The sequence below is a fragment of the Phoenix dactylifera genome, chromosome 8 (genome assembly GCF_051530095.1).
Source record: "Phoenix dactylifera cultivar Ajwa chromosome 8, Ajwa_hap1_PhDact_Kaust_v1.1, whole genome shotgun sequence".
NCBI lineage: Eukaryota > Viridiplantae > Streptophyta > Magnoliopsida > Arecales > Arecaceae > Phoenix > Phoenix dactylifera.
Window position 1 is genome coordinate 11,436,647 of NC_143197.1, and position 27,489 is coordinate 11,464,135.

General features: G+C 41.2%; 2 protein-coding genes, 1 long non-coding RNA gene and 1 pseudogene across 4 annotated transcripts; 1 reads left to right on the forward strand and 3 right to left on the reverse strand.

Annotated features, from left to right (window-relative positions):
- Positions 1-2,708: 2,708 nt before the first annotated feature.
- LOC120109985 (DEAD-box ATP-dependent RNA helicase 7-like) lies at positions 2,709-5,264 on the reverse strand. The gene is made up of 9 exons (XM_039123936.2): positions 5,073-5,264; positions 4,609-4,769; positions 4,406-4,517; positions 4,159-4,260; positions 3,978-4,038; positions 3,732-3,903; positions 3,543-3,639; positions 3,362-3,456; positions 2,709-3,132 (listed from the first exon to the last, which is right to left on the reverse strand). Exons 1-9 carry the CDS (start codon positions 5,262-5,264, stop codon positions 2,943-2,945), a joined length of 1,182 nt encoding a protein of 393 aa, XP_038979864.2. The 3' UTR covers positions 2,709-2,942.
- LOC149752968 (zinc finger BED domain-containing protein RICESLEEPER 2-like) lies at positions 4,706-8,725 on the reverse strand (annotated as a pseudogene).
- Positions 8,726-14,357: 5,632 nt separating this feature from the next.
- Positions 14,358-16,550, reverse strand: LOC149752969 (uncharacterized). Its single transcript, XR_016396157.1, has 2 exons — positions 16,319-16,550; positions 14,358-15,948 (listed from the first exon to the last, which is right to left on the reverse strand). It is a non-coding gene; the product is annotated as an uncharacterized LOC149752969 (long non-coding RNA).
- Positions 16,551-17,555: 1,005 nt separating this feature from the next.
- Positions 17,556-24,669, forward strand: LOC103699891 (large ribosomal subunit protein uL1-like). 2 transcript variants are annotated; one of them, XM_008781885.6, is made up of 6 exons: positions 17,556-17,607; positions 17,887-17,948; positions 18,940-19,159; positions 19,544-19,709; positions 23,424-23,629; positions 24,370-24,669. In XM_008781885.6, exons 2-6 carry the CDS (start codon positions 17,944-17,946, stop codon positions 24,421-24,423), a joined length of 651 nt encoding a protein of 216 aa, XP_008780107.1. In that variant the 5' UTR covers positions 17,556-17,607; positions 17,887-17,943; the 3' UTR covers positions 24,424-24,669. The 2 variants fall into 2 exon arrangements, with proteins under 2 accessions (XP_008780107.1, XP_089780898.1); XM_089924772.1 differs by lacking the exon at positions 17,556-17,607 and having other exon boundaries at positions 17,653-17,948.
- Positions 24,670-27,489: the final 2,820 nt, after the last annotated feature.

Consider the following 27,489-nt stretch of genomic DNA (forward strand, 5'->3'; position numbering starts at 1 on the left):
GCACCCACCCCTGAAACTCAGACACATGCCTGCACACGCTTGCTAAATATATTCTTACTGAACTTTTCTAAAGATAAGAACGTCAGAAATGATTAAATGTCCAATCTATTGGCTGATGCTTAAGTAATTTTCCCAATCCCCCCTCCCCCCCTAAATTGCATTTCTAATCAATTAAAAAATCCTCCCATGCGGGCACAAGACAAAATCATATGAAGTGGTTTTTTTTTTTTTTTTTGCTATATCTTCTATAGCGAAAATCTTAATGTGGAAATGAAAGAGTTATATTGAGAGAAATTTTCTTACTAATGGAGTCTATCTATTTTGTAACTTAAAAAAACAAAAGAAAAAGAAAATCATGATATGTGCGTGATGAGCTGAGGTTGTCTGCTTGGCCGCATCCTGTCTTCTGTTTTTATCAAGCTTTTCTTTGTTTGTCTATGAGATTTTTCTCTATCCTTTCATGGGATTTTTGATTCAAATGAAATTAGCAGGTTATTTCAAGGATTATAAAAGTTCTGTATTTCTTTTTAGATGCAGAACTTGGAATTTATGTAATATAGAGTGTGAGGCTAACGCACACTTGATAGCTTGCTAATATATATTTTAAGTTTTTTTAATATATATCTAGCAACGGTCTAATATATATATTCAGGTGAATTGATGCACAGTTTATATAACATAATATTCTTGGGTACATGGTCAGACAATACATATTTTGCATGTTAGTCATCCAATGATCCAATATATACTTCCATGCAAATCGATATATAACTTTTAGAATACAGTGTTCATAGTACATGGCTAGGTGAAACACGCTTATTAGCTTTTGGATATATATTATAAGCATTTTGGATATATATTTGGAAACGATTCAATATACATTTTTAGACAATCGATATGATATTCATTAATATATAGTACGGTCAAGTAATACATATCTAGCAAATTAGTTATTTGGTAATTTAATATACACCTCGATAAGAAGGAGGAAAGCTTCATGACGGACGAAGAGAGAAGATGCAGGCAGATGAATGACCTCAACTCTTCAAGTGTGTTTTGCAATTTTTTTTTTCTATTGTATATTTTTTTTGAAAAAATGAAACGAGGTAGTAAAAGGAGTTCCAAACCAATGGCTTTCAGTTTCCACGTAAAGAGGCATCCTGTAGAAGATGTGGGGGTAGTTCTATATACACCCCCCCTATTGCTCAGGACACCCCCCAAAAACCAAAAAAAAAATACCCAAACTAACCTTTAGTGTAATTACCATATTGCCCTTGAAATTTTCTCATACACCCCCCTTCCTCCTCCTCCGTTTCGTTTTGAAAAGAAAAAAAAAAACACCCCTCAAACCTCCCTTAAACCCCTCCTCCCCGTTCCCCCTTCTCCCTCTCGTCGCCGGCATTCTCCCGATCTCCGACCACCTCGCCGGCTTCTTCCGGAACCACCTCGCCGGCTTCTCCCGAAATTTTTTTTTTTCACGGTTCGTGCTCCGTTCGGCACTGGATCGTCGAACAAAAGGCTTCTGTTCGGCTGAACAGTGCCGAACAGAAGCCTTCTGTTCGGCAACCCTCAACCGAACAGATCTGTTCGGCTGCACAGTGCCGAACAGAAGGCTTCTGTCCGGCACTGTTCAGCCGAACAGAAGCCTTTTGTTCGGCGATCCAGTGCCGAACGGAGCACGAACCGTGAAAAAAAAAAATTTCGGGAGAAGCCGGCGAGGTGGTTCCGGGAGAAGCCGGCGAGGTGGTCGGAGATCGGGAGAATGCCGGCGACGAGAGGGAGAAGGGGGAACGGGGGGTTTTGGGCGTTGGCGAGGTGTTTTGGAGGGGAAGAGCGGGGTGGGGGGGGGCTTGGGGGGTGTAGAGAGCAATTTAGGTGAGGGGGTGGGGAGGGTGGGGGGTAATTTAGGAATTTTTAATTTTTTAGGGGTGTCCTTAGCAAATGGGGGGGTGTAGAGAGTATTTAATTTTTTTTTAATTTTTGGGGGGTGTCCTGAGCAATAGGGGGGGTGTATATAGAACCACCCAAGATGTGGCCAAAAATACGAAAGTCGTGGAGTTTTTGCGCGGGAATTACTTAAAAGACCGATTAGGATATATCGGGTATTCAGGGAAAAATATGTGAGCAATAAGGTAATTCCGCAAGGAGAGCTAGGGTTTGGTGCATATCGCCAGAACCCCCACCGAGGGGTGGTTCTATATACACCCCCCCTATTGCTCAGGACACCCCCCAAAAATTAAAAAAAAATTAAATACTCTCTGCACCCCCCCCCATTTGCTAAGGACACCCCTAAAAAATTAGAAATTCCTAAATTACCCCCCACCCTCCCCACCCCCTCACCTAAATTTAGGGCTGCAAATGGGTCGGGTCGGGTCGGGTCCTGAGTGACCCCGACCCGACCCGGTTTTTTGTTCGGGTCCTAATTTTGGACCCAGACCCGACCCGGTTGAAATTCGGGTCGGGTCGGGTCGGGTCGATGCCGACCCCGTCGGGTCATTCGGGTCGGGTCGGATCCGGATCCGATCGGGTCCGGGTTTGGGTCCGGTCGGGTCCATGAGATGAACAAGTTTTAACCCCAGAGCAAGCAAAGTTAAACAATTGTTTTCTGCAAGCCAAGCCTATTCACACATGCAACCAATACGGAGCAGTAGAAAAAAGCAAACATTAGATGGGGGATGCTATGCATTGCCAATATCTTGCACTAGCCATATCCAAGCTCCTGATGTAGACAGTATCTTTATTAACAATGACAAAATCTGAATTGTAAATTGTCTTAGCATCCTAATAATTCATTTGTTGAGGTCTAGTAGTTGAACAACATAATTCTTTGCCAGTTTACCAGAACAATGTATATACCGGGATTGACATTTCTGACAATCACCAACACCGAACTTAGACAATAGTTCGTGTATTGGCACCCGAATACAGAAACACTAAATAAACTAAGGCACAATTAAAACACAGACCGGATAATTTCTAAATGGTACATTCAACATAACTTCAACGAATGCATTCACATCATCAGCAGGCACATCAAACACCGCTCCCACTCCATCAGCGGTAAGAGAAAGGCCCTTCACCCTGCCAATATTTTCATTAGGCAAGACTCTTCTCAAGATACTAAAAGCAAACCTGAGGTTGATATCAGAGAAACCAGAATCAGATAAGGATCACTATAAGACTAATTTTCTGGAAAAATGATTATGGGTCCACCATTCAATACAGAATGTCATCATGCCCTTTGTTAACGAGCAATTGATGTTTTTAGCAAGCATGGCAAAGAATGTTGTGTATTTTTTTCGAATGGTTATTTTAGAAAAAAAGTAAACTGCAATTGGTGGGAATCAAGTTCTATACTTACGCTGGTGAGTCGATTGTCTTTCCTGCCTGAAGAAGTAGGGTTACATAGTTCTCAATAGAAGAGAGCAGGGATCTTTGTTTTATGTCAGTGTATCCCTGCAAAAGGAAAAGGAACTTATCATAATGGTTGGAGGATTTTTAGCAATATTAAGAGCTCCGGAGAGAATAACAGTATTTCTTACTGCAGCCTTTGCCAGTGCTTTTGCAAGTAAATCCACAGCTGATAAACCAGAGGAACTCAAAAGTTGCTCTGCTTGTGACTGAAAAACTGGAATCACGCTGCATTATAAACCAAAATTTACGCACTGAGCTAACAATCAACATATATTTATTAAAGGCAATTCTACTTTTTCAAGTAACAGAAGCATTACCTATCAGAGATGTTTGAGATAGCTTTAGCCGCATCAGATCCAGCAGATTCAGCAACATCAGCAGGTTGCGGAGGAGAGATGTGCTCAAATTTGACACCTGATTCTCTTTCTAATCTAGAAATGCTATATGAATATCTGGGCTCGTATAGCAATATAGCAACTCCAGTATTGCCTGAGAGTAACTTCGATTTGTTAGCAACTCATCAAACTCCAAAATCATTATTGAAATCAAAAGTGATAAAATACCAGCCCTCCCAGTTCGCCCTGAACGATGGATGTAGGCTTCAACATCACGTGGGGGCTCACACTGAGAAATGTAAACATAGTTATTACCACCCAAATAATTAATAAACCAACCTTTTATTATGAAGTCTGAAACTTATAGATCAATAACTAACATGACACAGTCCAGGATTTACATGAATACCTGAATAATCAATTGCACATCCTGGATGTCTAAGCCACGTGCAGCCACATTTGTGGCCACCAAAACCAAAAACCTGCCTGACCTAAATCCAGCAAGTATGACCTGCATAAAATCAACTCCTACAAATTATAAAGGATTATATTGCTGAAAAGTCACTGAGGCAGGTGGTAAAATTTATTAGGTGCCTCATGTGCATTCAGCGTAATTCCAGGTGAAGCATAATTTTAATATCATCATTACTACTTACTTCCCGTTGAGCTTGCACTATATCTCCATGCAAAGCCCTCGACCCAGGTAATGATCCAGCAAGTTCAGATGCAGATTCTTTTGTCTCAGTAAAAATAATGGTACGGCCTCCACTGAACAAGGAAATTTTGACATAGAAAACATTTAGAAAATTTAGTGCAGAAAAGGAAAACAATAAAAATAAGACCGATAAAAGCTACAAACCGGCTATAACAGTGAATAATATCTGGAATAAGTTGTACTCTTGCTTGACGCGTACAGGGAAGAACAAGATGTCTAACACTGGCACTAGCCTTCAGCTTCTCATTATCAACAAGATCGGCAGTTTTCTTATCAAGTTTCAGAAACCTTTCATGAACTGGAGTCTACTTGACAATCTGCTGTATCCATTGCAACTAAGGTGCAAGCTTGTTAAAAGAGTAAAGCTTTGCCTCGCTTTCATGACATTAATTTTCAACTTATATGCTCAACCACAGCCACTATTAACTGGGCTGCAGATATAAAATGAAGCCACCACATGACATTCATTGGAAATTGAAGATATTTTGTGCATTGTAGAAGCAAGTCTAGTTGAAGACCATGGTTTCAGATCATCAAAACCCAAAATAAAGTGAAATAGATTGTATAGATGCTGGTGTATAGATTGATGATTTAGTGCTTTCAAATACCTCAACTTTCCACTGGGAAAGAGATGCTCGCAGGGCAGAAGCAAAGACATTTGCATTCCAAGGCAATCTCTCTGATTCGATGATGATTCCTCCATACTCATCTTCATAAGCATCCAAAACCTGGAAATACAGGGGGGGCAAAATCTGGTGACTGAGACAATGTGTTAGTGGTGTCAATGTGTCATCAATCATCTTAGTAAAATGAAAAAACTAGGGTTCATTAAAAACTAGACCTGCATGAAGAATAGCAAAGAAGGAGAGTGCTCAAAAAGAAACAATATTTAAAAGAGCTGACGAAGAGCTGACATAGTACAAAAAGGGAAAGCAGAAGATATTTATGTAGAAGGATGAAGCTCAAAAGTTGAACCAATTTTTCACAGAATTTTTCAAAGCAAAATTCAACCCCATATGACAATCCAAAAAGGATGCATCATAGCATCAACATCATATTCAGTGAATTTTAGAATTACATAACTAAGAACATGTATAATGAACCACAATTTTCTTCATCCATTCGACCACAGCTAAAGGATCACCCGCACGGCAGAAACAATCAAGAACATCAGTTAAGATAGATTACCACCATCCTGCATAACTCAAAGAAGCAACGTGAGATGATGCAAATTAGAGAATTCAAATGTCAACATAATAATGAAGATGATTGTTACTACTTACCAGCATAAGCTAATCATCGGTATTAATATCAACAACAGTTTCGTAATCTTCAACCTTGTATTTTGTATGAGGAGGTGGAATATCTACAAATGAAAAAAATACGAAATTAAAAATCTCAAAGTTTCTAAGCACTAGTACAGCTGGTACATGATAAAATTTATGAATGTTGTAGAAATTGAACCTGCAAGATGAGGCAAGCTATCTCGAAGCCAATCTTGTGCGCATATCAATACCTCAACCGTATTCGGAGATAGACTGCTACGAAAATCATCCAAAACCCTGCCAGCAGTGCTGAAGGCAGACTCAGATGCAACGGTAGAAACGGGAATTGCCAAGATATCACGTACCATCCTAGACAATATTGGATATTTAGATTCATTGAATTTCCAATACTGTAGAATGTCAAAATTTTGATCTTCTAATGGATGAACCTGCTCCAAAAAATTAAATAGCAAGTCATTTTTATTAGAATTATTGACTAATAATTTAATGTAAGCATCCAAATTAGAGATCGTAAAATACCTTCTCTTCCAAATAGGTCTCTAATTCTGACTTCGATGGTTGGGTAACTTGTACTCCGTGGATGAATTCTTTATAGCCATGCATAAAACGATTCTCATGTCTTCCACCTTGGGATGTAGACACCCTCTCATCCACTTGAACAAGAGAGACATTTGTGCCGTATAAAATTGCATAATTATCATAAAAAGTTTGAAGAACTTCACGCACTTTGTTGATCTCAAATGAAGCACGATCACCATTACCATGGATTGTCTGAAAGCAATAAATAATAAGATTCATCTTATGTCTTGGATCAAGAACAACCCCTACAGCAAGAATGTGAGAGCATTCCTTCCAATACTTGTCAAATTTTTCTTGCATCTTTAAAGCCATCATCATCACAACTGCATTCTGACTTCTAGATTCTTCAATCAAGAGCATATTGATTCTCCAAATTTCATAGAAATACAAATTTGCAGTTGGATTTTTTGTTTGTGAAAAAACTTCAGTTATAAGATGAAAAACCTTTAAGAAGTTACAAATAATAATGCCTTGAGACCAATCTTCCTCAGTTGGCGCATTATCAAAATTAGGATCCCGGGCCACAAGTCGCATAAATACATCCTTGAATTCTATAGCATCATTTAACATGAGATATGTAGAATTCCAACGAGTAGGTACATCTATGCATATCCTTTTCTTACCATTCATCTTGAACTGTTTCACAATTTCCATAAACAATTCCAACCTTCCTTGAGATGATTTTATATATTTAACAGCCTCACGGATCCTATGAATAGCACCCTCCACTACCTTCAACCCATCCTTCACAATCAAATTAAGAATATGTGCACAACAACGCACATGAAAGAATTTACCATCCAAAAGTAAATCTTTTCTAAATTGTTTTTGAAGTTCTGTTGCTACAACTGTATTTGCTGACAAATTATCAAGAGTGATTGAACCCAACCTTTTCTCAATATTTCAAGATAAAATACAGTTAGCTATAGCATCACTAATGACTAAGCCTGTGTGTGGTGAAGGAACCAACTTAAAATTGATAATATGCTTTTTCAGTTTCCAATCATTAGTGATGTAATGTGCAGTCAGACACATATATCCCAATGTTTGATTTGATGTCCACATGTCCGATGTTAAGCTGATTCTTCCACAGTTCGTCTTGAACAAATCTTCAAGTCTTCGTTTTTCCTTTTCATAAGTTTTAAAGCAATCAGAAGACAATGTTGTCCTTGAAACAATATGAAATTCTGGTCTAAGGTTCCTAATAAACATCTGAAAGGCTGGATGTTCAACTGTTGTAAATGGCATCTCTTGTAGAATTACCATCCTTGCAAGGTCCTCACGACTTCTTTCCTGATCAAATGAATAGGGAACTAATTCGTTCAACGGAACACCATCTTTCGAAGTCACAGTGCCTATTAATATTTTCTGTTTCTTATCATGAAATTTTTTTGCCTTACAAATATTTGTATGCTTGTGAAGATGACTTGTCCCATTTTTTGGATCAGCTGAAAAAATAAAACGACAATAATTACATTTAGCCTTGTCCTTTTGGTTTTGTACCTCACAATAGTGATTCCATATCTCCGATCTCTTTCTTTTGTTCGTTTTAGAGCTATCTGTATTAGAAGGCTCTATAGCTTGAGAACTACCACAACGAAGTACACTTGAAACTTCAGCCATATTTTCATTGCTATCCATCGTAGACATTAACCTATTTTGCATAGAAATCAATAAAAATGTATGAGCATAAAATGCAACTTTATAGATGCATATAATCTAAGCTTTATAATGTCTATCATGTTATTGCATGCATAAAAAAATCATGATCAGTTTATTTACAAAATTTAAGCTATGAACAACATTTCAGTATTCCTAAAAGCTGAAGTAAATGCCATGTCATGTAGTTAACTATTCAAAATTACTGACAAAGTGACACTACAGACTTCATATAACTAAAGCGTACTTCATATAACTAAAGCATCTTTTAAATAGTTATAAAATGGAGGTAAATATGATTACTAAAGCACTAAGAAACTTAAAATATAGTGCACATAAAAATGAAGACCAGGTGAGAACCAAAATGATATTCGGCCAGCCCATGCAGTAACAGACTAACAGTCATCCTGATTCTTTCAATTAAATCAATAAATCATTATCTTTCCTCAAAGATACTCGTACTGTTTTCTTGAGATAATCCCATATTCAGCGCTGCTGCACTAGTTCGGTCCCAAGTCCCAACATCAAGTCTAGCCTCGTTGCCCTGTTACAAGACAAGCCCCCCTTGCCGGAACCTCCTCCCGGCCTATGCTAAAAAAAATACATAGGAGGGACATACCTTGGGACGACGAAGAATGGGGAGAGGGAGATCCGCGGAATGGGGAGCCGGAAGTCGGGAGATCTAGGGCACCGCCGCACCGGGCACAGAAGCTGTCTTCTCTTCTCCGCCGCCGCAGCTCAAGATCTACTTATCCATTATCATAATAGAACAAGAATAGCATTAGCAAAATATTTTGGAAACGATTTGCAAGATATCAGGATGAAAAATATAGAGGACAAAGGCGACTAGCACCTGGTACAGGCGTACAGCAAGGTCCTTGGGACGCTGAAGAATGGGGAGAGGCCAAGGGGGAGATCCGCGGACTGGAGACTGGAGAGCCGGAAGTCGGGCACGGCCACACGGAAGCGGTCTACTCTTCTCCGCCGCCGCAGCTCAAGATCTAGGGCACGGGGCACCTGGGCACGATCGCACGGGATCGAAAAAGAGAGGAAGGCGCTCAAGATCCAGGGCACCTGGGCTGCTGGGCAGTGGGCACGGCCGCACGGGATCGAAAAGGAGAGGAAGGCTGGAAGGCGATCGAGATCTAGGGCACGGCCGTCGGCCACACGGAAATACGGGATCGAAAAGAGAGGAAGGCCGAAGGGATTTAGGGATTTAGCTTTAAGCCTTTATATAGTAACGGGTCGGGTCGGGTCCCGGATCAAGATTGGGTGGACCCGACCCGACCCGAAAAATAGATCGGGTCTAAATTTAGGACCCGACCCGGCCCCGCGGGTCCTAAAATTCGGGTCGGGTCGGGTCTAAAGCGGGTCGGGTCGGGTCGGGTCCCGGGTCGACCCGACCCATTTGCAGCCTTACCTAAATTGCTCTCTACACCCCCCAAACCCCCCCCCACCCCGCTCTTCCCCTCCAAAACACCCGTCGGCTTCTCCCTTCCGCCCAAAAAACCTCGCCTCAAGCACCTCGCCGGCGGCCAAATCCCCTCCGTCTCCCTTTGAACTGTTCCGCCCAAAGCACCTCGCCAACGCCCAAAACCCCCCCGTTCCCCCTTCTCCCTCTCGTCGCCGGCATTCTCCCGATCTCCGACCACCTCGCCGGCTTCTCCCGGAACCACCTCCCTGGCCATCTTTCGAGCAACGAGCACCTCGCCGGCGCCTCCACGACCACCTCGAGGTAGCTCCCCCCCCCCCCCGCCTCCCCAAATCGTTCGGCACTGGTTCTTTGAACCAGTGCCTTCGGTTCGGCCCCATGGGGCCGACCCGCTGCAATTGGGTCGGCCCCATGGGGCCGACCAAAATACATTGGTTCGGCCCCATGGGGCCGACCCAATGTATCTTGGTCCCCATGGGGCCGAATCCAAATTTTTTTTTTTTTCTGTTGCTAGACTAAGGATTATTTTTATTCCCAAATTTTAGCCTAGATCACGTCCTTAGGGTGAATTGGATACCCAACATCAAGGACAAGTTTTTCATTACTAGATTAGATAGTAATTTGAAAAGTAGGGATAATTTAGAATCATTATCATATAGCATTAACATGGTGCATCCAAATATGATGATCTTGTTACCTTCATCGATGTCATTCTTGATCTTGGAATGATTATCTCATATCAAATGCTCTATCAAATAATAAAACCACAACATTAGTTAACGAACAAAAACTAAAAACAAAAACTAAGAACTGCGGCATAGTTTTAGGTAAAGTCTATTATTGAGTTATGTCTTGAGTTTACGAGTCGTATACTTTTGAATTATCATTTATGTATGCAATTGAAGTAACATTGAATTATTTATCACAAAACCCAATCATGTAGATTCCAAGAAGTAACTTGTTTCTTTTTTGGCTTGTTTTATCATTTATCATTTATGTATGCAATTGAATTATTTTCTTTGATATAGCCTAACATTGAATTTCTATATTTTCAGACATGGATCCCGGTCCCTCCAGAGTTAGACCTACGGCGTCAGCTAGGAGACGTCGTGCTAGGATTGCTTCTCCCGAGCCTGCTCATATGCCATCGCCCTCTCCTGAGTCAGAGCATGATGATATGCCCGCTAGGGGCGAAGACGATGAGTCCGTTGGACCATGTCCAGGAGGTCTAGAGGATGAGTCCGTCCTGATCAGTTTCAGGACGCATATAGCAGCTTCCATCTGGAGGCAACAGGTATTGTTTATTTGTTATAGCATTATATTTTGTTTATTGATGTTTTATAAAGTAGTAGTAATTATACATTTATATTACAGGAACGGGCTCCACTAAAGTGCATGAACCATACTGCCAAGGTTGGTGAATGGAAGTGGTGGTCTTCAAACCAACCAAATACCAGGTTCAAAGCACTATTGAGGCAGTCGGGCCTCATAGAGTTAGTACAGTGCTCTTATCGATTCACCGATAAGATTCTGATTTCGAGCTTCGTAGAGAGATGGCAGCCCGAGACGAACACCTTCCATATACCATTTGGCGAGATCACTATCACGTTGGATGATGTATCCGCCATTTTAGGGATTCCTGTCGCAGGTGCCTCAGTAGCAGTTTCTCCTGAGAGGATGAGTGATCGGGATGCTGAGGAGCTACTTGTGGAGTTGTTGGGGGTGTCAGCTGGAGACGCGCGTCAGGAGGTACTGTCATCGCGCGGTCAGTCTGTGAGGATGGAGTGGCTGAGGACTCAGTTTCACTCTGTATCTGATAGAGACAGCCAGCAGAGGATAGAGTGTGTAGCACGAGCCTATTTGTTATTTTTGTTAGGCTGCACACTCTTTGCTGATAAGAGTGGGACCAGGGTGCCTATAGCGTATCTGTGTTTACTGCGGGATCTGGATAGGGTGAGCACATATGCCTGGGGTACAGCTGCCTTAGCATATTTGTATCGGCAGTTGGGGATTGCGTCGAGGTCATCAGTGAGATAGATCAGTGGTTATATGACGCTTCTGCAGGCATGGATTTATGAGCATTTTCCAGCACTCAGTCCTCACCCGTCGCTTGAGTATACTGATGCCAGTCCCCGCGTGCACCGCTGGATGCCCGGTACTCCATCCCGTACCACGATGGACCATTTAGTGGTTCTAGTGAGTCATTGGACCTTTTGAGCATCGATGAGGTACGTATCATATTACCATTTGCTTGTGTTTGTCAGTACTTTTAATATGCGATATAGTATAAAACTGAAATGGACCTTTTGTTTTGCAGGTTATTTGGGATCCCCATCATCAACTTCGGGGAGATCGCCCATATGTTGATATCGCATTTTTTAGTGGCTCCATCAAGTGCCTTGATATCGTAGAACCCTATCATCCAGAAAGGGTTCTTAGACAGTTTGGTCGTATTCAGACCATCCCTCGAGCGCCACTAGCCCCTACGCGAGCCAACAGAGGTTCCACAGCAGGCTCGTACCGGATACATTACTCCTATATGGATCAGCTTTGGGAGCGGTGGGAGGACCACGTGCTGAGCCAGGCGAGCAGGAGCCACCCAGTTACCCGGCCATCAGACAGCGTACCGGGATACATGGAGTGGTATCTCCGTATCACGCACGTTGCAGTTCAGCCTCCTCATCTGCGCTCGAGTACTCATTCTGGAGCTAGGGGAGGTCATGATGATGCTGACATGCACCGGCGGCGTATTGCAGATGCACTCGGTATCAGTACCGACATTGTACGGATGGGTCCCTCAGAGGCTACGTCACTAGGTGCCGGGCACCTATTTCATGCTATTTGTCAGATGCATCAGTTACTTCTGGGTGATGAGCCTGGCCCGAGTACAGCACCCTCTCATTCGGATCCAGCACCCTCTCATTCGGACGTACAGCAGTACACGCGTCGACGACGGCGTCATAGGGATTGATGATGGAGCCTTTATTTTGATTATGTAGCTTCGACTTTTTTTTTTGTGTAATTTGAAACTGTTGATATTAATGAAAAATATATATTTTTGGTACATTTACGTGTAATCTTTGTAAAGCCTGGCCCGTTCTATTTTACACAAATATAACAGTGCACATAACAATCAATCTAACAATGCGAAGACAGATATTTTTTGATTTATATTGATGATGGAGTTTCACAGTACATGACTCTAAGAGCCCAAAAAAATTTACAACTTTCAAAAATTGTACATATATAAACAATCAATCTAACTCTACTGTCTCGCTAATTATAACATTAGGTGAGATGCTCTCTTTGAACTGTTGAATCCGGGCTTTATATGAATTTTCCCATCCGGTAGCACAAGGAAGATGATATTTTCGCCAGTTGGTCGCTACTGGCGAAACGGGATGTCCCGGCAACAAGAACACCTTCAAAATTAGAAATAAGAAAATATTAATAGCTACAAAATTATAAATAAGCAAAATTAAATAAGCAAAATTAAATATTCGCAAGTGTTGTGAACGTAGTACCTCAACAAAATGATTTCCATTTACGAATCCGATAGCGATATCTTTGCGGGATAGAAGAGGTACTGGCACAGAACGGAGAGGTAGGAAGGTCAGACATTGTTGCAACGAGAGATGGTATAGGACAACATTATAGCAGGATGCTATAAGATGACCCATGTCCGGCATAGTCATCCATCTGTCATATGGTGGACAATCATCATAATATGATAATGCATGAGTGATCTCAGCAATCGTCCCTTCCACACCATATAATGTGCGATAGTGGTCCGAATGACATTGCAACTCTTGCAATAAATCCTTCCTAACACGCACCCAGTCATCTTCTCCAAATCCCAGTAAGTCAGCTATTGCCCTAAATCCGCAATTCCCATCAGCTTTTACATCCTTGATATGCTGGATGTATGGTCTCAAGGCAGAAGGAATAGCATCAATATAGATAATGGGCGTATGTGACTGGGCTCTAGTACGAAAAACCTGCAAATAATATCAAATGATAGAAAATATGTAACAATGGCAGAAATATCCAAATAGTTATCCGTCTCAGCACATCCCGTACCGGCACGGCACGGCACGTCCCGACATGTCCCGTATCGGCACATCTCGGCACGGCACGTACCGACATGTCCCGTATCGGCACATCTCGGCACGGCACATCCCGTATCGGCACATCTCGGCACGGCACGTCCCGACATGTCCCGTATCGGCACATCTTGGCACGGCACGTCCCGACATGTCCCGTATCGGCACATCACATACCGGCACGGCACGTCCCGACATGTCCCGTATCGGCACATCACATACCGGCACGGCACGGACCGTCCCGTAGACGTTGTGATACCTATTGTAAGGAAATAAATATTTGGTACTTACCTTTTGCTTGGGCCGCCTCTTTTGAATCTGAGTAGATGGATTGCGGATGGTAACTTTCTCAACACTAGGTGAATAACTATCCTGTCCAGATAGAACCAACTCAAACGCAGACGGGTCACGTCGAGTAGACGTATCAACCTTCATTGAAGCGCGCCCACGTGAACCGGTCTTCCGTTTTGCAGGCTCTAAAAGAGGTGTACTATCTGGACTTGCAATCTCTCGTAACTTCTTGATCATCTGCAATTGAGAAGCCCCATCTAACTTCTTGAATCGTAGCGCAATCAAATCTAACTCTGCATCACAACTCAACTGAATTGGCTGCACGGGGGGGGTAGGCACAATATCAAGTTTCCTCCAATGAGGATCTATGCAGTCGAGTGGAATGGGCCGACCTTCCATCCTGTACCGCGCAATCTGGTGAGCACATGGTATACCATGTGTGCGTCGAATAGCGCACCCACAATTTGAATCATCAAACCCAACTGAATTGGCTCGTTTCGATTGGGCGAGGACATGATTTAACGCACTTATAGATATGAAACCTCGCAACTCTTTGAATTCAGCTGGCTTGAAGTTGTGCTGCACTACCAATAAACTCTTCTCCAATGAGGCTTTAACGGAGCTGTGCTGCAACTCAATCAATCCATGTATTCTAGTCCAAGATGACTCGAAACTTCCTTGGCTTGATCCAAGCTGCTTTTTGAGCTTTGCATGTGCACTCTCGACCCTAGTAAACAAATGAAAGTTAGATATAACAATTGAGGCAAATTAAAATTAAATGAGTCTTTATTTGTGATACCTATTTGTCGTCACATTTCCGTAGTGCCTGCATGTATCCGTCCACGCCGCAACAAATCTTTCCTTGTATTTGCTCAGCCAAGTATCTGACACATACTGTAGTGCATCTGGATAGGTACCGAACTCTCTCTGCAGTGCACTCCAGCGATCATTATACTCGTCTTCCGTGGAGGACAGCACTAGTACATTCCAACTCATAATAAATTTATCCCATTTCTCCTTCAATTCGAAAATTTTTTTGCACTTGGCCAAAACATTCCTACTAATATGCCATCTACATAATAAATGTCTAGCAGTAGGAAATACTCTATGAATTGCATTCATCAAAGCCAAGTCTCTATCTGTAACAATCAACTCAGGCAAAACATCATCAGCTATGACACTGCGCAATCTCTCTAATGCCCAAGTATAGCTTTCTTCCCGCTCAGAATTTAAGTATACAAAAGCAATTGAAAATGTCATGTCAGTAGATGTCACCCCCATAATCTCTAAGAGCGGAAGACGATACCTATTCGTCTTGTACGTGCAATCCATTATCAACACACGGGGAAATGCACGGAACAAATCAATGCTGCCAGGGTGTGCCCAAAATAAGTCATGCACAACATCCGTATTAGTACAATTCCTATGCCACTCAATATATTTAGCCTCTGATAATTTACCTAATAGATGTTGCATTTCAGACCTCCCGGCTTTCTCTACAACCTTAAACCGTTGACGTACATTGTAGATAGTCTTGATAGTCGTAACATTGAGGGCATCTCTTTCCTTCAATGTGGATAATATGTCCTTTGGACGAACCAAACTCTTCGACATATCCACTAACAATTCCGTCTCCTGCTCAGATAATCTCCCTGCATATGAGTGCCCCTCCAGATTCTCTGCAGCGGGATGATTGTGCACTCCACATACGACCAGTAATATCCAATCATCCGCAGTATCCAATTTCTTTCCTCTTAATGCAAAAGGGCATCCACACTTCTTTGTCCCACAGGCAGTCTTTATTCGCTTTGCTGGCTTGGTTCGGTACGTCCCACCCCTCTCACAACCTAACGTAATTCTGGGTTTCTTAGAAATGGTACCTGCATCGGATGATTTGATTACAACAACAAAACCATTTCGCCTCCCAGCTTCACGACACCAATTACACAAGTCCTCTCTACTCTTGAAGATCTATACATTAAACAATTTATGTAAGTACACAGTTGTAAAAATAGCTCGCTAAACTAATACAAAATTGCACAATACATTATAATACCTCGTAAGTTATAAATTCGCTTGTGTAATCCAGTACAAATTCTGATCCAATTATACTCGATTCGGTTGTAGCATAGCCCTACATATAAAATAATTTATCACCAAGAATTAATGAATCAGAGGATCTGTTCGGCACAAAATTCAGCACGGCACGCGATTTGGCACCAGAAGCCTTCTGTTCGGCTGCACAGTGCCGAACAGAAGGCTTCTGTTCGGCTGCACAGAGCCGGACAGAACCCTTCTGTTCGGCTGCACAGTGCCGGACAGAAGCCTTCTGTTCGGCACTGTGCAGCCGAACAGAAGGCTTCTGTTCGGTTGAGGGTTGCCGAACAGAAGGCTTCTGTTCGGCACTGTTCAGCCGAACAGAAGCCTTTTGTTCGGCGATCCAGTGCCGAACGGAGCATGAACCGTGAAAAAAAAAAAATTTCGAAACAAGGTGGAACACGTACCTTTGCGGCCGATTCTTCGTCCCAAATCACTAGTTGCTTGTCCATGCTTCGAATGGGGCTTAAATCTCCTTCAAAGATCGCCTAAACGATGTAAATGGATCGAGGGGTTTAAGGGGGGTTTGAGGGGTGTTTTTTTTTTTTTCTTTTCAAAACGAAACGGAGGAGGAGGAAGGGGGGTGTACTGAGAAAATTTCAAGGGCAATATGGTAATTACACTAAAGGTTAGTTTGGGTATTTTTTGTTGGTTTTTGGGGGGTGTCCGGGTGGTTCTATATACACCCCCCTATTGCTAAGGACACCCCCCAAAAACCAAAAAAAAAATACCCAAACTAACCTTTAGTGTAATTACCATATTGCCCTTGAAATTTTCTCAGTACACCCCCCCTTCCTCCTCACTGCCGCCTCCTCTTCCTCCTCCTCCGCCTCACTGCCGCCTCCTCCCCTCCCCCTCCTCCTCACTGCCGCCTCCTCCTCCTCCTCCTCCGCCTCCCCCATCACCCCTCCCCCTCCTCCTCCTCCTCCCCATCCCCCACCTCCCCGTCCTCCTCCTCCGCCTCCTCCTCCTCCTCCTCCGCCTCCCCCATCACCCCTCCGCCTCGTCTTCCTCCCCCCCTCCCCCCTGCGCCCGCTTCCTCCTCCTCCCCATCCCCCACCTCCCCATCCTCCTTCCTCCTCCTCCCCATCCCCCACCTCCCCCCCTCCTCCCCTCCACCTCCCCGTCCTCCCCTCCACCTCCCCCTCCACCTCCCCGTCCTCCTCCTCCGCCTCCCCCCTCCTCCTCCGCCACCTCCTCTCACTCCTCTCCCCCCACCTCCCCGTCCTCCTTCCTCCTCCTCCTCCCCATCCCCCACCTCCCCCTCCGCCTCCCCCCGCCTCCCCGTCCTCCTCCTCCGCCTCCCCCCTCCTCCTCCGCCGGCGAGGTGCTCGTTGCTCGGGAGATGGCCGGGGAGGTGCTTGAGGCGAGGTTTTTTGGGCGGAAGGGAGAAGCCGGCGGGTGTTTTGGAGGGGAAGAGCGGGGTGGGGGGGTTTGGGGGGTGTAGAGAGTAATTTAGGTGAGGGGGTGGGAAGGGTGGGGGGTAATTTAGGAATTTTTAATTTTTTAGGGGTGTCCTTAGCAAATGGGGGGGTGTAGAGAGTATTTATTTTTTTTTTAATTTTTGGGGGGTGTCCTGAGCAATAGGGGGGGTGTATATAGAACCACCCGGGGTGTCCTTAGCAATAGGGGGGGTGTATATAGAACCACCCCCCACCGAGGCGCTCTCTGTGATCAAGGGTTTCTTCGCTTCCAGGTATATTTCTTCTCCTCCGCCTCTCCTGCTTTTAATCCCTTTTTGTTCCTTTCCTAAAAGCGTTTGGAAACCTAATTCGTGCTTCACTTTTCCTATCCTGCATTTTTTCTTAATTTTTGATGGATCTGTACCAGATCTATGCGTCAATTCGATATCAAAGTTGTCATTTTCCTGGCCCTAATTTGATTACTTTTGCCTAGTTATTAGTTCTTGGAACTCTTCTTCTGGGCTTTTATCTGATGGGTGCTTGTTATCATTCGATTTGCTTTTGGTTCGAAGGAAGGGGAGAAGCTAATAGGACTATCCCTTTGAGGAGGAGTTCAACAAAGAAGAACTATGAGGTATTTGATTTTATCTGTGACCACCTAACTTGCCTATGATCTTATCAGTGTTGTGATACGGGCCGTTCACTATTTTTGTCGTTTTTTTTTAAAATGGAATTTGTTCGATAATCTTATACTGTTGCTTTGGTGTTTGTATGTCCGCATTTGGATTAAAATTCTTGTCATAATATTTGTTCGCTTACATTTTATTTGAAAATTAATTTTGTTGCGAGAACAATTCGCTCTTGCTTCATTAAGAGTTGGCCTCCTAGTTTTATTGGAACCCCTCTTCTGGCATCTCTGATTTTGGTTATTGATCAAACACAGGGTCAAAAGGCATCTTTTTTGGCAGCATTTTTTTCTTTTCTTTTGGTCTTCACTTGTCATGGGGCTGTACTAGTTTCCTGATTCATTGAACTTTTTTGATTTGTTCAGTTTATCTGGGCGTACTATGGATCTCTTGCTGCATTGGAATTTTTTAGTTGGGGCTGAGGTGGATTTCTCTTGCTATGAGTAGATATAACAATACAATGACTTTGTCATTTCTATTCCTGACATGTCCTAGGCGGAGCATATGTTATTATTGAATTAGTGACTATCATTTATATAAATCACTTTTAGCAGATACTGTATGTTCCCAGTATTGTATGGATAGCTGTAAGGAAGAGTGACTTGACTATTTAGTTTATATAGATGACTTTGTATTTTGACAACATTAGTGGCCTAGTTTGGTTTCTTTTAGGTCGTATTACAAGCTGCACAATCGACATCATAATAGGAAACATTATTACATTTGAATTCCTATCTATGATAATTTGAATGACTATAACTATTAAAATGCTCTTTAAAATTTGTGTTAATTTATGCTTTTGTATGGATTTGAAATCATCATCACTAACAAAGAAGTATGCTCTGAATTTGTATTACTTTTCTGATTTTAGGTTAGAAGAGATAACTAGATGACCTATGTGTAATGGTTTTTGGTTGCATCATCTTTATTCTTCTGTAGCAAGCTGCAGAGCGACGTGTTGAGGGAGGCTATCTCTCAGATTGTTAATGATGCTAGGGAGAAAAAGCGCAACTTCACTGAGACCATTGAGCTGCAGATTGGGCTAAAAAATTATGATCCGCAAAAGGATAAGCGGTTTAGCGGTTCTGTGAAGTTGCCACATATTCCACGTCCAAAGATGAAGGTCTGCATGCTTGGTGATGCTCAGCATGTGGAAGAGGTACATTGATCTGTCCTTGTAAAGGGAGAACCTTTATTTCTTCTTGTGAAGACATGTTCTTTTTAACATAATGGAACTTTATTCTTGAGCATTACTTATAAGCTCTGGCTCTGTTTTGTTGCTCGATTCAGTTAACATTATCTTTATGTGAGTGTCTGCACAGTCACTGAACATGTAGTACTCCATTTAGTTCAGGAAGGATTGGACAGCTCTTATTTTCTAGCTATCTAGCCTAGATAATTCATCTAGCACTGCTCTATTTGGACTCTGAGAAAGCTTTTAGATGAGTCTGATCCTGTCCTGAATTCTACTAGTAACAGGACAATGGAATTTCTTGAAACATCCATTAATTATTATTTACATATCGGAAGTAAATATATGCAGGCTGAGAAAATTGGACTGGACTATATGGATGTTGAAGGGCTAAAGAAGATGAACAAGAATAAGAAGTTGGTCAAAAAGCTTGCAAAAAAATATCATGCATTTTTGGCATCTGAAGCTATTATTAAGCAGATTCCTCGACTTTTAGGCCCTGGTCTTAACAAGGCAGGCAAGCACTTTTCTTGCTCTTTCTTGCATTGAATATTAAGTGGTTCCTCGTTGCTATTTTCTTAAGTGATAATGCTGGATGGTCTTACCAAGGATAATGTATGGTCTTGATGAAGTAATGGCAGGTGAATTAGTAAAATTTGTATATATATATTTTTTTTAGAAAAAAACCCTTCCATAGTTGTTGCTGAGGTATCTGATCTAGCATAGCTTACAAAATCTTATCTAATGAATTCTGAGAAGCTGTTTGTGGAGTTTCCTGCTTTATATATCATTGCCTTTGATTAGAGCGATTTTAGATGTCAGTCCTTTCTGCTTGTGTTTTTGATAGAGATTTATGTGTAGCTGATGATTTTATGTTGTGTTGTTGTCATGCATATAATCTTTTAGCTCAATCTGCTGGACTACCACACTTTGTTCTGTCATGTTTAGCTTGGCATTATATTCCTATTGAATTTCATTGTTGCTTAGGCCATCATGCTTTGGTCAGTCGCTTTAGGATCTGCTCATATTGGTTCAGTCGTCTTCCCAATTCATTCCAGGCATTCACTGCCTTTGTGTGCATTGTCAACCAAGGCTAGTAAAAGTACCGATAGACATTATGTAAACCGAATTTAGGCCCCATTTTGCATTGTTGTAGGTAGTAAGATTTTGTCTGTACAGCTTTCGATATTAGAGCTTTTGTTAGTAGAGCTTTTAATAAAAAGTTATTTGCAGTATCTTAACTACATTTTTGAAGTGATGTAGAATTTCAACTTTTATTTGGTAACCAAATTGAGGACATACTTTGAGTATTAGGACATGACAATAAAGGATATTGCATTGCGCTTTCAGTTGTTTATCTGTTTGCACTATCAAAAACTTTTAATTTATAAATTATTTATTTATATTTTGATCTAAATAATAGAATACATAATTTTTTATATTTGTTATAATATAATAATATTTTTTATAACACTATTATGTTATAATAATATTATTATCATATGACATTATTATTTTAATTTAATAACAATATTATATTATAATATTGTTATAATTTAATATTATTATATTTTGATTACTCTAGTATAATAATAATGATAATAATATAATACAATAGTATTATTGTATTATAGCATATTATATTGTCATTATACTGTGCTATAAAAATCATTATTATAAAGTATTGTTAATTTATAAATTATTTTCAATATTTTGATCTGAATAATACCATAAATAATAATATTATTTTTTATGCATGATTACTCAGTAATATCTAGAATAATAATAGAGTATAAATATTCACCAACATTTCTTAGTATCCATTTTACAAGTATAATATCCTTAATATACAAGTCAACAACTTATAAGAAGAGTCACAATACAACCACACAAAACATCTATCTTATAGTTATTCAATCTTTGTTTTGTAGTTCACCAATCTCTAAACAATTGAGGGAGTAGATCCTACATATAATCATAAATTCAAAATCCTTAATTGTGTGATTATTGCAATAAAAGGAAACTAACATAAATGAATATATCAGTAAAAATATTTTAAATTAACTATTTAAAATTTTCTTCACTAGGGTCTCTTGGGCATGTTTTTGCCTAAAAAATTTGCTTCTGGATGCATCTTAAGTAGAGCTTTTACCCAAAAGCTCCAAATTGAAACTTTACATAGTAGGTTTTTTTTTGCTTATGGAGGAGCTAGAAAGTTATTTCAACAATTTTACCAAACACCTAAAAATCATCCAAAAGAGGTTTTGACCCTCCAAGAAGTGCTTTTGGCCCTTTAAAAGCAATACCAAACAGGGTCTTAGCATATAACGAAAATTCAAATTGATTAAAGTTTGATTTGAATATAGTCCTCTATAGACAATATGGAAGCTAATACTACACTGACTTTTCAAGTTTTAAGATTTTTTGAACTCCTGAAACATTTGGATAGTTGGACTTGACATGATGCAATAGCACTTGGAAACCCAAAAGTGGTGTGTCTTGCTTACATTAGTGGAGGTTTTGGTAGTTGGCTTAGCTTTTTGGTTGTTATGCTAACTGATGTCTAATTTATGGCACTCTAATTTTGATTGTTTCAAATGTTGATGTCTATTAGCTTAAAGTGTCTACATACTTGTAGTAGAAAAGCATACACCACTTTCCTTGAGAACCTTGCATTCAGGGTCGGCGGAACCGTCCCAAACCTGACGATTCCGGCCGTCCCGAGTCGTATTGGTGGCTCACTGGTACGGTATCGGTAAGGAAAACAAAATCCGTTGTCGGAGCAGGAGAAGGAAAGAGAGAGCGAGCGGGGGAGGGAGGGAGAGGGAGAGGGAGAGGGAGGGATGCCGGCGGAGGGCTGACGGAGGCTGTCGGAGGTCGATGGAGGCCGGCCGAGGCTGTGGGAAGTGAGGCCGCAGCCGTTTTTTCTATTTCGAACTAAACAGGGGTTCGGCCGCGGCCTTAAAAAAATTCAGATTTTTAAGTGAAGTCGGCAAATCGCTTAAAAATCCAAAATTTTTTAAAGCTATGACCTGACCCTTATTTCGTTTGAAACAGAAGAAGTGACCGCGACTTCGCTTCCCGTAGCCTCCGCTGGCATCTGCAACCCTCCTCTGGCCTGCCTCCCTCTCTCTTTCTCTCTCTTCCTCTCTGCATGCCTCTCCTCCATCGGTAGAGGCCCGACACGGTCCCTACCGACTCGTGCTGGCGGAGAACCGGTACGGTGCCTGCTACCGGTTCCGCTGACCTTGCTTGTAGTAATATGGAGGGCCTTATAGTAAAAAAGTGTGCACATCCTATTGATCATGAATCTGTGCATTCATGCTTCCCTTTTTTTTTATTTTTTTAATTGATGTCGTTCTTAATATATCTGGTATGTTCAGCTCTTGCTCACGCTATACCAGCTGTTTCTGTTAGAATGAAATTACTAGCATTGGAAAATATAACCTGTTTGAATTCTTTCTCCTACATGGGTGAAGAAAACATTGGGATGTCCACTGGCATGGATGCACACTTTAGAAATGTACATTCCTGCATCTGAATTAATATCTCTTCCTTGGAGATGGCAAATTTCAGGGTGTTGTGAGCTCCCTCTCTCCTCTGGCAGCAAGATCTAGGGTCTAAGATTGTTATGCTTAAATTACTTGTCTCCTGATGCAAAAACAGAAAAAAATGGGGGAGATGGTATTGTATTACTTGAAGAGCGATGAACGAGTCTTATTTATTCTTTAGTTGGCAACGTGTACGAAAATTGCACCAGGAGCTTCAGCTCCTGTTAGTATGTGGAGCCCATAAATTCTCTTCGTTGTTCTGTTTGCCACCTAATTGCTAGTATTTCTTAGTGCCTTAATTAGCATAAGAATGTAACATGTTTTAATTGTTTTTTTCCTTCGACTGTGTCTACTTTATATGTATATATGCTGGCTATCTATGTTACAAGCTGTTATTATACCCCTGAATATTTTCAAGGTGTTATAATTGCCTATCAATCAATTGCTAGTTTTAAATAATAGAAGATAATTAGAAGAAAATGTTTAGTTCTTAATCTTTTACAGTAAGCACCAAATATTAGTGCTGTTATATATGCTTGGATATTTTATTATCATTACCCTTAGCCATGTTGACTCTTGTGAGATGTTTACTTGATTATCAGCTTTTACTGTTAATGCATTTATTAGCCTTCTTTTCCACTTCTTGCAACCAATTCTTGATGTATTGATTTGCAGTGCAGGTAAATTTCCTACATTGGTCACACATCAGGAATCTTTAGAGGCCAAAGTCAATGAGACCAAAGCAATGGTGAAGTTTCAACTTAAGAAAGTTCTTTGCATGGGAGTTGCTGTTGGGAATTGCGCAATGGAGGAGAAGCAGATTTTTCAAAATGTGCAACTTAGCGTCAACTTCCTGGTGTCTTTGTTGAAGAAGAATTGGCAAAATGTATGTAAATTTCTCTCAAAATTAGCTATCTTTTAATTATTCTTTCTGCTAATTTAGCAAAATATGCATTCAACCTACATGTCTTGATTGTGCGTGAGAAGCAATAACCAAAATTTTATGCAATATGCAGAGTAGTAAAAAATGATAAGTTATGCATTATTCAGTACATTATAATGATTTACTATTGTTTAAATTGTTCTTTTAATGGGGCAAAAAGGAAAAGAAAATATTTGGGAAAGACTGTGTTCTTGCTGCATGCAGAATAGTGAGTTAAATACACTGTAATGTTTTCCCTGTATCAGACTGTTCAGCCTAGAACACCTCCATTTTTGCTTTTTTGTTTTTGCTGCAATGAGTCTTTTGATGCTTACTTTACCATGTTTGTCACCAGAATGTACTAAATTGTGTGAATGGAACGAACGTTTCCATGAGGAGTCTTGCTGCAACTATTGTTTATATCAGTACTTTCTTTTGTCTTCCATGTTTTATGTATTTGTGGCGATTTTAGTTCTTTGAATGTCTAATTTGCGTACGAGGCGCATGTTCTAATCTACTACCTGCCAATGAACTCCTCCATAAACCGGGACACATATCCCTTTATACTATTTCATGTATTGTTGCTTTGGAACATGTGAACAGTTGCTATATTTTGAAGTATTTTGCTCGCTGTTTCTTGTAATGCTATCTTCGTATTTACCATGACTATTAATCCAGTTCTACCTTTGTTGCATACAAAACAGGTGAGATGCTTGTACCTGAAGAGCAGCATGGGCAAACCTTATCGCGTGTTCTAAGAAAACACATGCAAAATCTGGTGCTTGCTTAACAATACTTGGGTCGAACTGCCCGAGCTTTTTCTTTTTATTATGAAGCCTTCTCTTCTCTCTGTCTCTGCTTAGTTTTGCAGTTTGCACTTTCTTTGAAGTGTTTAAGTCGTCTATCAAGATGAGAGTTGTTGGATAAACGTTTCTTATTATCTGGAAGTTTTGTTTTTGACCATATATGCGAGAACCTTTGTCGATGGGTATGATTCAAATTCAGATATTGTTGTACCAGTTTGGTTTGCTGCCATCTTTAAATGATAAGCTAAGCTAGTCTGACTTCCAGAATGGAGATTCGCCTTAGAGTGTGCCATTATTTTCTAAAAATGCATCTAACCTCGGAATTTGAAGTTACGATCTGTTGAGAGAAGCTTTTTATGCTATGCTCATGAGCTTCTAAGCCATGTAGAAGCCTAGAAATCTGGAAGTGAGGTAGAGGGAGTCGTGGGACTTGCTCTTTCACATAAAAATGTGTTGTGGGCGGGGTATATTGACCGGTTATGATCCCCCTTTTTTTTCTCTCCTCCCGCCTGATCTTATAAATATTTTGTTGCAACCCTTGTGAAAGCCTCCTCGGTAACAAATGTAGTATATGAGCAATGAAATTGACTCTTTTGATAGGCATTGTAGCAGAGAACTAGAGATAGATGAGAATCAAAAAAAGGTAGCTTTCCTGTCTTCATACTTGGAAGATACATGCTAGGCAACATTTTTGAGTGTGAAGTAGAGCTAGATGAGAATCGAATTGTATGCTTTCTGACACACCATCTATCAAAAGATGTCTTTAGGCGACTTTGGCAAGATTCCTTTTTTTTTTTTTTTTTGTGGTAGTTGATAAGTAGGGATGCTTTTGAAAAGGCTAGATTGACCATGATCCAGACCCCAACGTAGTTTCATGGAAATTAGGTGCATCCCTAGCAGGTTAGTCTTCTTAACAACCAAATGTTTCAATGCTATCTGGATTTCGGTGTGACCTAACAAGTGCACCGATCATTCAAGCGGTCAAGTGTAGAACTCACGCTTAGCTCCCCCATCCTTATGTACTCTTATTTCTTTAGACTCTGATGGTAGAACTCACGCCAGATTGATGTGAGTTACCGTAGTACCAAAAAAAAAAAAGAAAAAAAAAAAGAAAAAAAGAAAAGAGGCAGTCAAGTGTGGCTGCACATCATCAAGCCTGTTCATGGCACAAATGCTTAGCACCGTAGCAAGGCATGCTCCATCCATATCTTTAAACTTTACAGTGATCCTTTTATTGCTGCCCTTCCGCTTCTCCCGTTCTTCTTTTGCTAGGAGAGAGGGAAGGGAGAGGGGAAGGGAAAGAAAAGGAATCAATAACTAATGATCTTGTCATTGGGATCCTATCTGTGCCGCTGCATCCAGATCGAACTAATTATTTACTTATGAGCTACTTAAGTATTCTATTTCCTAATTTTATGATTTTTATCAGCTCCATTAAACAATCAGAAAGCAGACTTTGCAACACAAATGTCCGTAAACCATCCATCAAATCAGATCACAATGAGTTCAGCTCAACCATTTTAACCGTTGGCTCCAAAGCTGTCATGCTCCTGAACCACAATTTGCTACTGCTCAATCATCCATCATTCAACATAGTAAAGAAGGAATCTGAAAACTTTCACAACTTTACTAAGATCGCTTCCTAAATAATAGCAGAAACAACCTCTTCCTAAGTTAAAGCAGAAATCCCAATAACATGCACGAGTTTACTACTCAGAACACCTGTTTAGATGCGCATTTTTACAATCAAAGTTCTTATAAGATCTCTATAGCTCAAGACTTGTGCATGCATCACATATATTTACAACATTCTATGTATTCCAATACACCGATTGTCATCCTCCCACAACTAGGATGGATTTGCAACGCCACATGTCACCATCGGACAGGCTTAACATACTGCAATATATGAAAGAAGCAGCATCCTCAGGGGTTTGCTGCATCATGTGGAAATGGAATAGCTGTTTGGCCACAAAAATCTGGTCCTCTTTCCTTGCCAGCAACTATAATTCTGAAAACAACCAAAAACACCTTGTAACAACTGTTTTACCATGCCTCTAGAGGGTATGTCATACGCTAAATTGATGGTTGCTTTGAATAAGTCCCCTTAAGAGACGTTAGGGGTGGTTCAGATTTGTTAGCACTTTGAAATCTTCAAAGTTGTTCCAAGTTTTAGGAGATTTTTTAGCAAGCAGTAGCTGATTTCTACGAAAAGTTGATGGTTTCTAAATGTAACCCCCGCATCAACCGCCACTTTTTGGTGTTCCCACTTGGAGGTTAAGGTTCCCGGCCCTCGAAGCAAACCTATTCCACGTACCACACTTCCCATTTATTCTCATCTTTAACTTGTCTATTTTCTCATCCAAACTAGGGAAGAGCAGAGGCAAAGAGCCACTACCCACTCTCCCACCTCCTTGTTCTCGCCCTACCGTCAGGTCTGTTGCAAAGTTAACAACTTGGTATCAGAGCGAGGAATGGAAGAGCAACGGCTGGGGAGGAAAGAATCCCTAAGGAGTTGCAAGAAATGTCTGCAGCCATGAAATCTAGATTCGACATCCAACAAAATCTAATACAAGAAGCTGCAGGAAGTTCTCATGACTATGGCCGAAGAGCGGAGGTCAAACCCATGGTATTGGAGGAAACAACTGTGGAGGCTCCACCAACACCTGAAGCTTGACTTTCCATGCTGCAGTGGAACGAGGACCCCACAGGGTAGATTTGCACAGCCAAGCAGTTCTCTGATTTCCGCCAATCACCAGAGGATGAGAAGGTGCCATTGGGGCTTCTCTCAGTCTAGAAGTTGATGCACAATCATGGAACCAGCTGATGAAAGAGGCGACTCCGGAAGACTTTTTTTTTTGTGGTTGGCCGTATAAGCGGCCATCTGGCCAGTCTGCAACACCGTTAGCCACCCTAAAAACGTGCTTAGCCTCAAGAGCCACTCCGTCTCCGCCCATCGACCAAATTCCATGCAGCAGGAGGTGGTCCCCTCCTAAGCCACTCGGGCCCCTAGATCCA

What these genes read in the sequence shown, in the direction of transcription:
- LOC120109985 (XM_039123936.2), bottom strand. Translation starts at nt 5,264, where the DNA reads ATGATTGATGACACATTGACACCACTAACACATTGTCTCAGTCACCAG. An exon ending in TTTCCCAGTGGAAAGTTGAG is followed by an intron (nt 4,770 to 5,072) that starts GTATTTGAAAGC and finishes ATTGTCAAGTAG; the next exon opens with ACTCCAGTTCATGAAAGGTT. An exon ending in ATCTCAAACATCTCTGATAG is followed by an intron (nt 3,640 to 3,731) that starts GTAATGCTTCTG and finishes TTTATAATGCAG; the next exon opens with CGTGATTCCAGTTTTTCAGT.
- LOC103699891 (XM_008781885.6), top strand. An exon ending in ATGCTCAGCATGTGGAAGAG is followed by an intron (nt 19,160 to 19,543) that starts GTACATTGATCT and finishes AAATATATGCAG; the next exon opens with GCTGAGAAAATTGGACTGGA. An exon ending in TGAAGAAGAATTGGCAAAAT is followed by an intron (nt 23,630 to 24,369) that starts GTATGTAAATTT and finishes CATACAAAACAG; the next exon opens with GTGAGATGCTTGTACCTGAA.